Source organism: Hipposideros armiger, unplaced genomic scaffold, assembly GCF_001890085.2.
Source record: "Hipposideros armiger isolate ML-2016 unplaced genomic scaffold, ASM189008v1 scaffold_76, whole genome shotgun sequence".
Lineage (NCBI taxonomy): Eukaryota > Metazoa > Chordata > Mammalia > Chiroptera > Hipposideridae > Hipposideros > Hipposideros armiger.
In genome coordinates this window covers 442,874-455,619 of record NW_017731426.1, presented here as the reverse complement: position 1 = coordinate 455,619, position 12,746 = coordinate 442,874, and the positions used below count along the sequence as shown (strand labels likewise).

The following is a 12,746-nucleotide window of genomic DNA, read 5'->3' as shown; positions in this document are numbered from 1 at the left end:
CGCTGCTTTTTCACAGGAGTCTAGGGCAATATTATAAATTTCTGGGCTGGTGCGCCATCTACACCCTACGACCTCCCATGAGCAAACTGGTCCCTGGCCATTGCTAACATGATTAACTCTAATACTGCATTTCCCCCTGTGGACCAAGTTGATTGCACATTTTGTACTTCCTCCTCTCCCTCAGTAGACTTTTCTTTGGACTTAGCAGTGAGCTTGGCAGGTGGCTTCAATCTGCTGGCACACTCCCCTTGGCTTGGGCCGGTCTCTCAAGCTGGAGGTCAGGGCCTCCAGCATGTTGTTGTCATGCCCTTGGTCCAGGTCAGCAGAGATTCTAAGTTGCAGAGCACTGAGCTGAATAATTACATAAATACTTATATACCTCTGCCTGGAAAACAGCCCAACACAAACACTTAGAAGTAAGTTTACCTTTTTTAGCACTTGTGGTTCCAGACTGGGGGCCCTGGTCCTGCACCTGAAGACCCTGTCGTACAATATTGCCTTGGAGCAGGAAGCTTCTTCCCTGGGTGTGCTCTTCTGGTGGTGGCCAGGAATAAACAATTTCAGCAACTCGGTTGGCAATGGAAACAACCTTGGGGTCCACAGCTGAAACGAAACAAAATGGTGCTAAGAGGCCCTTCCCAGAAGAACTTGGTCTCGTTCACGGATATGCCCAGTTGCCCGAAATGAAAAGACCAGCCTCAAGGGAGAGGCAACTGCCTGGGAGTGTGTGTGCGGGGGCGGCTCATTCTTCAGAAAGCACTGGCAGGGGCTGCGGTGGGGGAGGAATCCACAGACAGCTGATTGCCACCTTGAAACAATTGCCTCTCTGCACCCTCTTTTCAAAGTCTTGCAAAATTAGGGTCCCCTTCCCCCTTAGGGAGGGAAGGCACACAAAAGGGAGTGCTCAATTCTTTGCTTGAGGGAATTCTCATTATGCTTTTATTTTTATTCCTTCTTTCTTTCTTTTTTTGGATATCCTTTATATTGTGGAGAGCCTGCCCTTACGTGCATAGGAATGCATTCAATAGTTTGACAAGCTTTTGGGGGTTGGTCACTGAGGAAAGAGAAATATCCCTGCTCTTGGGACATATTCATTACTCAAGTCCATTATCAAGTACACACTAAACTCCCCTTGCTTATATAGTCACGTGCCTCCTCTACTCCAGGTCTACTGGGAAACATCCAATCAAGGCTGATAGGAACCAAGGATACATAAAGTGCAACCCATGACCTTCAAGAATTAATAATCCAGGAAAAGGCGCGCCATGTATTTGCACACATAACTATAGAATAAAGCATTTTAGGACATGAAGGTTTAAATGACATTGGCCCCCTGAATGTCATAGCCTGTGAAAGACAAGTCAGCTTTGCCCCTGGTGGGGGATGGGGTCGATGGTGCCGGAAGGAGGTATTGCTGACTTGTTCGGGAGTAAAATCTTCACTGTGGATTCAGTGTGAAGTTCTTAACTTTTAGAAACTTGTACAAGCTGTCTTTGATGCAATATGAAGTAGCCACATCATGTAATATTTGTAAAACAATACTATTTAATTCATAGACTTGGAGAAAGTAACAGAGTAGGGTTTGGGCCGGAAGGTTGGTGTGCCCCCGGGAATCTGTGGGTGTTATCAACCAGGATAGGTAAGAGGCAAGGCTTGAATCTCTGGAGAGATTATGTCACATAAAAAGCAGGTTTTGTCATCTTATGGAGCTGCCAAGGTGATTTCTGATCCTTTCTCCCTGGATTCCTCCATAGCATGAGAGCTTTGCTGCTCTCCCTTCAACCCCAAGGCATTCTCTGAAAGGCCGCAGAGACTAATGCTCTGATCTTAATGCCTTCCTTTAAAAAAAGGAATGGCTTCCTTAAAATGCCATATTTCTAATGCTCCATCCAAAGGGTTCAAAAACAGATGAGCAAATTAAAGAGGTCAAGGGCAGAGGGATCAGTGCTTTTTCTTCCCATTTTAACAACCAAACCAAATACTTTCCACTTTTAACTCGCCTTATTGCAGCCCAACCAGCCTCCTCTTGAATTCTGGCTACCCATGGCCCCTGGTAAGGAATGGCAAAAGGCTGGATCCCAAAGCCAATGGGAATCTTTCTTTGCAGTGTCCACAGGAGATGGGAAAGGAAAGCTTACATTTGCTACCTCTGTAACCTTGTGCGTCCTGTCTAGGGTGATTCGTACATGGCTCTCCCATCAGAGTTACATGGTGCCCATGTTGCACCCAAAGAAGGCAGCTAAAGCCCCCCCAAGGCTGTCACTCCTCACCTCCCAGGTCCTCCCCACATATGGCAGGGCAATCACAAAACCCCCAGCAGGTACAGAAGTACCCAATCTGACTTACCTGTGTTCAGTTTATTGATTTCTATCAGTTTGTGGGCCTGGAGTGAGGGATGCAGATGAAATACATGGAGGAAAAACTATAAGCAAATACATTTTGACTCAGATGAACTAGTTTTAGTTAAGATTCCCATTTTGAGTACCGTAATTCTAAACACTGGAAAAAGAAAAGATTTGCTTCCTGGCAGAGTAGGTTCCATCTGACAGGCAATGGGAAATTGGATGGGGGTGGAGAGAGAACAGAAAGGCTGTCCATCCTTTGGAGTCTATTTTGGTGGTGGTATGTCACTGTGGGGCCAAAGAGAGCAGGAGATTAGGGTAAGGAAGTTGCCATTTGACCTTTGGCCTGAGGTATTTATTTTAAAGAGAAGGGGCAGAGAGTTTGGGAGAGATTTTCATATGGTCAAGACTTCTATTTCCCACCCATTATTTATGTTTTTCTTTCTTTGTAACAGATCCCTGAAATGTCAGAGGCACCAATGCACCCAGGTGAAAAAACTACATTTCCCAGTCTCCCTTGCAGTGTGGAGTGGCCAGTGAGATCTAGGAGGCTGGGTACAGCTTTAAGAAAGCTCTCCAAAAGGTTGCTGAGTTATCCAGAAAGAAGACACCCTTTTGTTCTTCCTTTGCTTCCTCTTTCTTCCTGCTTGAAATGTAGACATGATGACTGGAGTCCCAGCGGCCACTTTGGAATATAATAAGGTGATTTTGAGGTTGGAAACCACTAGCTGAGGGATGGTAAAATAAAAATCCCTAATTGCTATGAAGCTACCATAACCAGGCCTGGGCTGCCAAACTCTGATCCTCTTTTAACAGGAGAGAAAAGTAACCTCTATATTATTTAAGTCATAGTTATTTGAATCTTCCACTATAGGTTGCCGAGCCTAATCCTAACTGTAACATTCCACATGTAGTGAATCATTGCTGTGGAGAAATAAAAGATTCACAAGTGCAAGGACCCGGGTTGATAGTTCCTAAAATTGGTACTGACATCCATTTTTCTACATCATAAGGCCCCTCGCTGCTAGACTTTGATCTTGGAACATCACCTCATAGTTCTCACTTAAGCCTGGTGTCTGAGCTCTGGGAATGGAAACCCAGGCTACTCTGTGATTTTAGTTAAAAGAACCCAGGTAAAGCCAACTGCTGAGCTCTGATTTATATATGGCAAAATGGAAATAGAATGCGAGGCTGTCTTGGGTCACACCCAACATAAAACCAACTAACCACCCACATAATTAACAAAACAAGAAAGGAAAGAGCAAGGAGAGAAGAGAGGATAATTGTCCATAAATGTTCAAAGCCAAGCCTCCTCAGGAGGTCATCATTCCTACCTTTGTAGGGATATCGGTAAATCTATATAGAGATCTTGAAATTTTAGGAAATAAAAAAGGTCAAATGACACTTCAGTGGTATGGAAATACACAATGGCATTTCTCTCACAAAAGCCAGAAGAGTGACGTCTGTAAAATCTTTCTCTGTCTCCTGAAAAAGTCCAAAAACCAGGCTATTTAGGTGCCTTGAGACTGTTCTGTTTGCTCCAGAGCTCAGAGATGGCCCTGGGCAGGAGCTGTACCACTAGGGAGGGGAGGCGTTCCCCAGATAATCCGACTCTCACCGATCTTGTTCTAAAATTCTATGTCTAGTGGGAAATGGAAGTTTCCTTGATCAGAGTGAATGATCTAAAACTGTCCACGTATGAGCGGAGTCTCCAAGGAAGTCAGGACAGCCACAAGATTTAAAAAGTGAGACATTACTGCCACCTGTTGACTAATTATTGGCAAGTTACACAGTCCAATCAGCCCAGCAGGACGGGGGTTTTTCTTTTAAAATCTGGGTGTCAAGCACAGGCATTGTTGAAAAGGAAGAAGATGCTTATGCCAAGATTTGTGGACGAAGGGCGACTTTCGTGAAGTTGTTTTACACAATATAATGTATTTTGTCCTACTGAGGGAAGATTTTGTCAGAAGGTGTCTCTGTTGCTTTTTAGAGTGGGTTAGATTTGGAAATGTATTTTTGTATGTAGCCACCTGATCTTTCCATCCACCCTAAAAGGTAGGGAGGGTGGGCTACCCCAATATGCAGATGGAAACCCAGAGGCGCTGAGAAGTGAGCTGACTTAACCGTGGGAAGAGTGGCGGCCTGAGCTCCTGTCCAGAGCGCTTTCCTTTGTATCGATCTCTGACACAGAGGTTTAGGAATTTGGGCAGCAAGCTTATTTATAAACAATAGAGCCCAGAAAACCAGTCCTGTCACCCTTCACTGCCATCTTCTTCCTTTCTGCTCAGTCTTGAGAAAAGTAGCACAATTATTCTTGAATAATAATAACTTGGGAAACAGAGGCATGGTGAGTAGCCTGCCTAAGGCCCCGTTACCAGCTGGGAGGAGAGGAACAACCATGCACACAGAAAAGGAAGAGATTTGGTTGTGGGAGAGAAACAAGCCTACCTTCGAGCTCTAAGTGCTGTTCCACGTTAGAACAGGCCCTGGAGCGGTGCTGGTTGAGCGGACCACCCCCACGCAACCTTTTCCATTCCCCCAGAACTTGGCGGCACACTGTAGACGAGCTCGGTGACGCTTCCTCCTTTTCTACTACTCCCAAGAGTGTTCTCCAAGAAGACTTTTTCTTGGCGAGGTTTATGGGTTTCTCACTGGATCGGGAATATCTGCAAGGCCAGGACACCTGTGTCCATGACTCGTTTGCTGACAAACTCTCCATTCCTCTCTGGGATAGACTTCTTGTTCTCAGCAGCTTTGGTGAGCAGACAGCAGAGCTGTCCTTGAAGACATGGTGTTTGACGTAGAACTCCAGGATTTGGAATTCCATGCTGTTTGAGTCTTCATCATCCAGGGGGATCTCCTCCAAGTCGCAGGCACTGCTGGTGCACATGGTGGGTCTGCAACAACAAAGTCCACATGCATCTTTCTGCCTTTGGGCCATCTGCTCTTTGTAGGTCAGGAGAGACAGGTGGAACTATTCTGTCTTTTTTTTTGCTGGGAGGCAAGGGATAGTAAGAGGTAGAAAAATCAGGGTTCTTTTGGAAAGTTCATTCTTAGAGAGATGAGGAAGAGAGACATGTACAGAGATAACTCCAAACAGAGGGTGAGCCAGGTGTTGAAACAGAGATGCAGATAGCCAAGTGCAAGAGATGGGAGGAGGAACAGGCAGCTGCAAAGAGAGGGCAAGTGAAGGCCCCTTGAAAGATAGAAAGGGTTTAGGTGGGTGGATGATATTGGGGCTAAGAACAGGATGGGCAGAGGGTAGACTATGGGTGAATTTAGGATGTGTTTGAAGAAGGGTGAGAGAACTGGTGTAGAACAGGCATCCGCTTCATGGATAGCTATGGTTCAGGCATGTGGAGGGATCATAGGTGAAGTGGCATTTGGGGCCAGGCTATGGGGGCCCCTGAATGTTAGCCTGAAAGCTTTCCATTTTCTCATGCTGGCCAGTTAGTACATTTTAAAGGAAGCTCTAGACGGTGGAGTTAAATTCTTCTTGGAAGAGGGGTAGGTGGGCAAAGGGGGAGGCGAGCTCCGGAGAGGGAAACGTCTGGGGTCCCTGGCCCTCCCATCATCTCTCCCTTCTCCCTTTACCCTTCACTTTAGCTTGTGCAGAATTGCTTCTCTTTCTTGCCACATTAGGCATTCCATGTAAGATTTCATCTGGAAAAAAAATCCTGCTACTTTTTGCATATTTGAAGAGCACTGATGGAGGCAATGGAAAGCTTTTCAGGTTTGAGCATGAGAGTGATGTGATCACAGACATGTTTTAGAAAGATCGATACAAGAAAAAAATGATGGGGATGGAATGGTTTCATCTTTATTTCCATATGAGTAACCGGATAGATATAATAAACTGATTTTGCTCAATTTAAGCTTTCATGAAATAATTCATTTTCTGGTTTCCTGCTGGGAAATCATTTCTTTTTGTTAATAATCTACTCTGCTTTTTTTTTCCTGTTGTATGTTAAGGACTACATTTTCATTTTTGTCCCAGATGCCAGAAAGCCCAGGTCTACCAACTCTCTCTCACTGGATTCGAGTTTCTCAGGCAGTGGATGTACTGGAAAACAGCTTGGTGTCCTCGGACTAACGGTCCTGAGTTCAAATCCTGGCCATAGCACTGACTAGTTGTGTGACCTGGGCAGGTTACTTCACTGCTCTGTACTTGAGTTTCCTACAGATTAGTTGAAAATGATAATAGTCATTTTGTAGGGGTATTGTGAGGGTACAAGCCAATTCATGAGAAGTCCCAATTCAGAGCTGACTCAAAAATAGTAGCTACTAATTTTTTCTAGTACAACTGTCATCTCAGTCCCTCTGACTCTGTCCTACAGGGGTGGCTCTTAATAATATTCTCTTCCCTTAATTTTAAGGCTGTCTTTGGGCATGTAAGTTGGTGTGATAATAAATAAACTGTAGTGATATTAATCAGATCGACTGGCATATCCCTCCTTTTCTTTCCAGGGTACCCTCTCACACCAAGACCAACTCAGAGAGAAATGGGGTGGTGACTGCAGACAGGGCTTGAGGCAGTGTGATGTGGTTCAGATAGATTGGACTAGGTGTCTAGAGGCTGGAGGCTCAGGGCTGGTTCAGCTTCTAACTTGCAAAGTCCTTGGGCAAGTTGCTTAATCCCTTTGGTCCTCGGTTTCCGTACCAGATATTCTGTTAGCTTTTCTGATTCTACTATCTGAAGGAGGTGTAAGAAATGAAATATCTCCCCTGCAGGCCTGCCAGAAGCTCCCCGTTTCCATTGCTTTTTCCTCTCCTTTATTTGGAAGAGCCTCACACGGGATGGTGTGGAAGCCATTCGTCTGAGGATGAACTGTCTCCAGGCCCCGAGAAAGCAGTGACTTTTTCTATTTATAAAATGCAATTCATATTACCTAACCCACTGACCATATAGGAGGATTAAATTACAAACTGTGAAAATCCTTTATAAACTAGAAAGCAATAATGTAAGTGTTGGTCTGTACAGAGAAGCATGCTGATCTCTTGATTCGGATAGCCTAGTTCAAATCCTGGGTCATCTGCTTACTAGCTGTGTGACTAGGTACATTTGTTAATTTATTTGTGCCTCCATTTTCCCCTCTGTTAAATGGGGATAAAAAAAATCCTGCTTCGTCCAGTTGGAATGTGGATAAAAAGAATTAGTACAGGGCCGGCCGAGTGGCGCGATGGTTAAGAACTCGCTTGGGATGCCAGAGGGCCCCGGTTCGGATCCCACATATGAGGGCCAGTGACACTGCCCTCCACAGCTAAGATGCTGAACAACAGCTCAACCTGGAGCTGGGCTGCCATGAGTCGCCGGCGACGGCGTAGGCTGCACTCCCTGTGGCAGTGGGTTGCCATGGGCTACCGTATGTAGCCAGCAGCCAGCGTGAGCGGCCAGCCGCCGCAGTGAGCGGCCGTCCAGAAGCCGGCGACTGATCTGCCTCGCCAGAGAAGAGCGCAATGATGGTGCCAACGTGGGCCAGTGAAGCAACATCCTCCACAACTAGATTGAAGAACAAAACAACAGCAACTTGTCTGTTCCCCTTCCCCCAATTCCCCAGCGCTGTTCCCATCCCCCCAATTCCCCAATAAAAAAATCTTAAAAAAAAAAAAAAAAGAATTAGTACATATAAAGCACTGAGAATTGTGCATGGTAGATGATAAATGCTCAAGAAAGATTAGCATTATTATTAAAATTATATTAATAGGTTGCCTTTTTTTGGTAAGTAAATGTTAATGTTATTTGCTGCACTTGTGTGCAGCAAATAAGAAAACTAGTGACATGCAAATATTAAGTTTAGTATGAAATCCACACTCTTTCCCTATAGTTTCTTATAGTCATATATATATATAGTCTGTGTGCGTGTATAGTATATATACTGTAAGACATGGAGACTGGTACGTGGCTGGCTTCCCCTGCACCTAGCACAATGCCTGACACATGGTAAGTTCTCCATAAATATTTGATGAATGAATGAAAAATCATTATAGAGCTGACAGATAAAATATGTGACATCCAGTCAAATTTGAATTTCAGATAAACAACATATGATTTTTTAGTGTAAGTATGTCCCAGATATTGTATGAGACATGCTTATACTGATGCTCCTTGACTTACAGTGGTGTTACGTCCAGATCAACCCATCATAAGTTGAAAATATAAGTCAAAAATGCATTTATACACACTAACCTATCAAACATAGCTTAGCCTAGCCTACCTTAAATGTGCTCAGAACACTTACACTAGCCTATAGTTGGGAAAAATCACAGAAGACAAAGCCTGTTTTATAGTAAAGTGTTTGACTAGCTCATGTAATTTAATGTGTGTATTACTTTCACACCATCGTAAAGTCGAAAAATTGTAAGCTGAACCATCATTAAGTTGGGGACCATCTGTATTTTTAAAATTTATTTGTTGCGTATCTAAAATGCAAACTTAACTGGGCATCTTGTATTTTTATGCAAATCTGGCAACCCCCTGAGTGAAAGATGTCGCTTAGAAATATTAAGACCTGAGTTAGGTGTAAGAGAGTCAAGTGAACCAAGGGTCAAGACTGAGCAACCTGAGACAAGCAAGAGAATGAGCCAGAAATGATGAGGCAAGAGTGGGATGTGTGGTCCGAACTCTGGGCAGCAGCTTGGTACAGGACGGGGCTGAGCCCAGAGCTGGAGTGTGTCAGGAGAGGACTTAGGAGGTTTTTAAATCGAAGCTTCCGTTTCAATTGGGCAACTCAGGATGCTGTGGCAGGAAGTACATGCCGGAGCTATAGTAGCTATGTACTTGGGAAGAAGGGTAAGCTGCTCTTCAAGCCATAATACTATGCTTTCGAAGACACCTCCATGTAAGTAAAAAAAAGAAAGAAAAGAAAACCTTCTAATGTAGTGTGAGGACTTCAAAATTGTGTGTGTGTGTGTGTGTGTGTGTGTGTGTTGGGGGGGGGGCATTGTTGAAGAGAGGAAGTGTTGGACTTCTTTAAGAAACAAGTTTGTTAAATTCTGATTCAAGAGTAGCATCAGAAAAGGGGGAAAACCACTGACGTCAAGATGGAGTCCACAGTTTTTCCATTTTGTGTTACAGGCTGGAAAGGAAAGGAGTTCTTGGCCCAAGCAACAGGCAAGGCCAAGGATGAGAGAGAAGCAGAAAGCATAGCTGTGCTCAGGCAATGGCGCCAAGAATGAGGCGACCCTACCAAAGGGGGGGGGGGAGGAAGGGTGTGTGCTGTGACCAGGGCCTGGAAGACACTTGGCTGAAAGAGAATGCATGTTGAGATAAAAGTCTTAGTTAAGACCCTTTAAATACATTTAACAAGTGTACATTTTCTCCCCCTACTAATCCTCATTGCAAATTAAGGGGGAGCTTTTGTTAAATGTATAGCTAAGTCTTACTGTAAAGCAGCAGTGAGTTAGTGTAGCACATGTTGGAAGGCTTCTGCTCTCAGCTATTGAAAGTAAAAGCCCGACTTCTGGGTTTTGGAAACTTACACCATAAATTTTAAGCTTATGTTGAGAGAAATGAAGCCCTGGGTGAGAGCCTGGAAGGGAGAACTAGCTCTCCAAGAAGACCTGTGAGGCTTATTTTAATTCAGTGAGTCAGGGGTCACAAACTTATTCTTATCACCTTATATTTACATAGTGTCTCCTTATCTATAGCAAACTACAATACACCAATGTACTCTGAAAAGCAAGGTTACAGAGCTTCTTTGGTTGGTCTCTTTTCCTTCCCAGAGAGTTCCTTTCCCCTCAACCCTGTAAGTGGCTGAAGTCCTCGGGGTCTCCTGGTTGCTTGTGCTGTAGGTGACTGGCAGAGAAGGGGCTGCTGCATGGGTACTGTGCATTCAGCTGGGGAGGCACCTAAACCTTTGTTATTGCCGGACACACTTTTGGGATTTTTTCTAGCTCTGGATTTGTCTGTTGAGGTTAGATTTCACTTCCCTTCCTGTGGCAGGTGATGGATGCATGAAGAGAGGAAACAGCACCAGTGCATACTCCGTGGCTCCATGCAGAGGCTGCCACTAATGCTCGGAGTAAGCGGGACAGAATTTACACTCGGTTCACTTTGTGTGGGCCCTAACCACGGGGGAGAGGCCTGGAGACCGCTGGGCAACAGGCTCAGGAAAAGAGCTGTCTTCCATTGCTCGGGATACACAGAGGAGGCCCAGGGGTAACTCAACAGTGTAAACACTCATCACTGAGGGCGGTCCCCAGACCAAATTACGAGTTAAATTCAATCCGGTCGCCTGGAGCCTCCTCTTGAGCACCCTGCGCCCCCTTAAGCCCTTCAGAGGCAGTCTGCCCTTTTCCTTCCTTCTCCAAACTTGAGGAATGCCAAAAAATGTCTTAACATCCTACAGTAGAAGCTAAACTGAGAAATAGAGACTTAGCATATTAATCAAACAAAAGGACTAAGGCTCTGCTAAGAGGACAGGGGACAGGGCATGAAGAGAGAACGGAGCTTTCCTGGGGGGATGGAGGGGGTTTCCCATGTCACCTGGGCCTGGTATTCAAAGAAGTGTCTAGGGGTCTGCCAGGACTAGACCCGGTGCCCAAGTTCCCACAGGGTGCTCAGGACTGGGCTCAAACCCAGGGTTCCTGCCCTCAGCCCCATCTCTGCTGTAGGGGAGGGAGTCAGCATCTCCATGGGCCATTCACCAGCTGTCATATATCTTGTCATACATTCAATGACAAGAGAACTGCATTATGTTAAAAATGACTCAGCCAGTTACATGATCTTAAGTGAACTACCCCCAATCTTCTGTAGCAAAGAAGAAATGAAAGAGAAACCCAAATGTATTTTCGATTCCTTGAAACCCCAATAAACTACATTCTTAACTGTTATTTTGCTTTCTGAGACTTACATGAGAAGGACTTCTTAATAAAGTCAGGAAACACCTCCCCTGGTTAGGCTGTCTTGTTAGTAAAACTGGGTCTGTAGACCCAGCTGGGCGCTCCTGGGGAGGCTGAGAATAAGACTGGTGCCTCCTGGTGTTACCTGGTCTCGAAGCTGTCAGTGACTTCTCCTGCTTCAGGTAGGTGGCAGTAAGGTTATTTTTATACCTGAGTCTCCACGAAATTTAAGAGGAAAATTTCACCAAGTCTTCTAGGCTTCTCAGTTAGGAAAGTTCCTGTGATCTAAGACTCCATCCGAGTGTAGCCTTTTCAGGTTCAGGACTAAGGCTGAAGTGAGGCTTAGGGAAGGGTTGCTACTTCCTTGTTAAGCCCTGCCCCCAGCTTTTTAACTGAAGGAGGGGCTGACCTTTGCCCTGCAATTTGACTCTAAAACGAGTTCTGCATCTTTTATTAAGGATTCTCACTGTCCTTTGGGACACTTATGTGATTGTTTCCAATATTTTTTTACTTTTTTTGCATTTCATCAGTTCATCAAATATTTACTGACCACCTAACATGTGACTGGTATTGTAGGCATATTTAATTTTAACAACATTGAGAGGTAGGTGTTATGGTTCCCATTTTACAGATGAGAAAACTGAGGCTCAGGGAGATAAAGCATCTTGCTAGGGTCCCTATCAGTTGAGCTGAGATCCAAGCCCTGGTCTTTCTGGCTTCACACTACATCAATGTTACCTTTCCTATGAGATTCAAAGATTGTATTTAAATGGAACCACTGGAAAAGCTGTAACAACTTAATCTAACTCTAAGCCTGGGGAAAAGTCACAAAAACTCATTTACAGACCATATGTCAGAATTTTAGGGATAGGGTTCCCTTGTGTGTATGGAACAAGAAACACTTAAGTATGATTTTACACTCTATCCAGATAAATTCTTAACTGAAATAGACATTTATGGCCATGTTTACGATCATGAAACCATGAGTGCTGGCTGGTTGAAATGTGAAGATAAAGGAAGTATGAATGGTGAAAGAGGAATTTAGGCTAATTTCATAAAACTGAGCAAAGAATTGGCTATTTAAACATTAGGCAAACAGATCCATGAGATTCAAACAGAGAGGAGTTGTGGGAAAGTTAATTCTTTGGTGACTCAAGTGAATTTCAATCAGCAAGCTAATATTTATTGCACATAACATGCACCAGTTTAGTCAATTAAAGAGTGTTGAAGAAATACTAAGAATGGTTTTCCTTGTTTTTTTAAAAGAAGCCTTTTTTTGAAAAATGAGATATTCATTTGAAACAATTCAAAAATCAACAAATGCATATAATAAATAACTAAATCACGTAATGAGGACTACAGTTGTTATTGGAGTTCAGAGTTTTATTACTTTGTGGCACTGTTTGCAGAAACCATTTAGAATCCACTAGGTCTTGTCAAGGTAAGCATGAACACAGGAAGGGGCAATTGGCACTAGGCGGGTTTATTGAGGACAGAGAATGTCCACTAATCATTAAACTTCACACCTCCCACACCCAACAAACTGGCACATAATAGAGACGA

At 44.2% G+C, this 12,746-nt stretch overlaps 1 protein-coding gene across 3 annotated transcripts in view; it reads right to left on the bottom strand.

The window, feature by feature from the left end:
* BCL2L14 (BCL2 like 14) overlaps positions 1–11,517 on the bottom strand; it is a 26,841-nt gene extending 15,324 nt beyond the window's left edge. For 2 of the 3 annotated variants that reach the window (XR_002124079.1, XM_019643271.1), the window contains exons 1-3: positions 11,329–11,517; positions 4,791–5,239; positions 427–603 (exon numbers count right to left, since the gene is read on the bottom strand). Coding sequence is in view for 2 of the 3 variants with exons in the window: in XM_019643271.1 (XP_019498816.1) it covers positions 427–603; positions 4,791–5,232 (619 nt within the window). In the remaining variant the exon portion in view is untranslated. Of the gene's footprint in view, positions 1–426; positions 604–4,790; positions 5,240–11,194; positions 11,306–11,328 lie in introns of those variants that run through there. The other variant, XM_019643272.1, reaches the window with a different exon arrangement.
* Between the last annotated feature and the right edge of the window lie 1,229 nt (positions 11,518–12,746).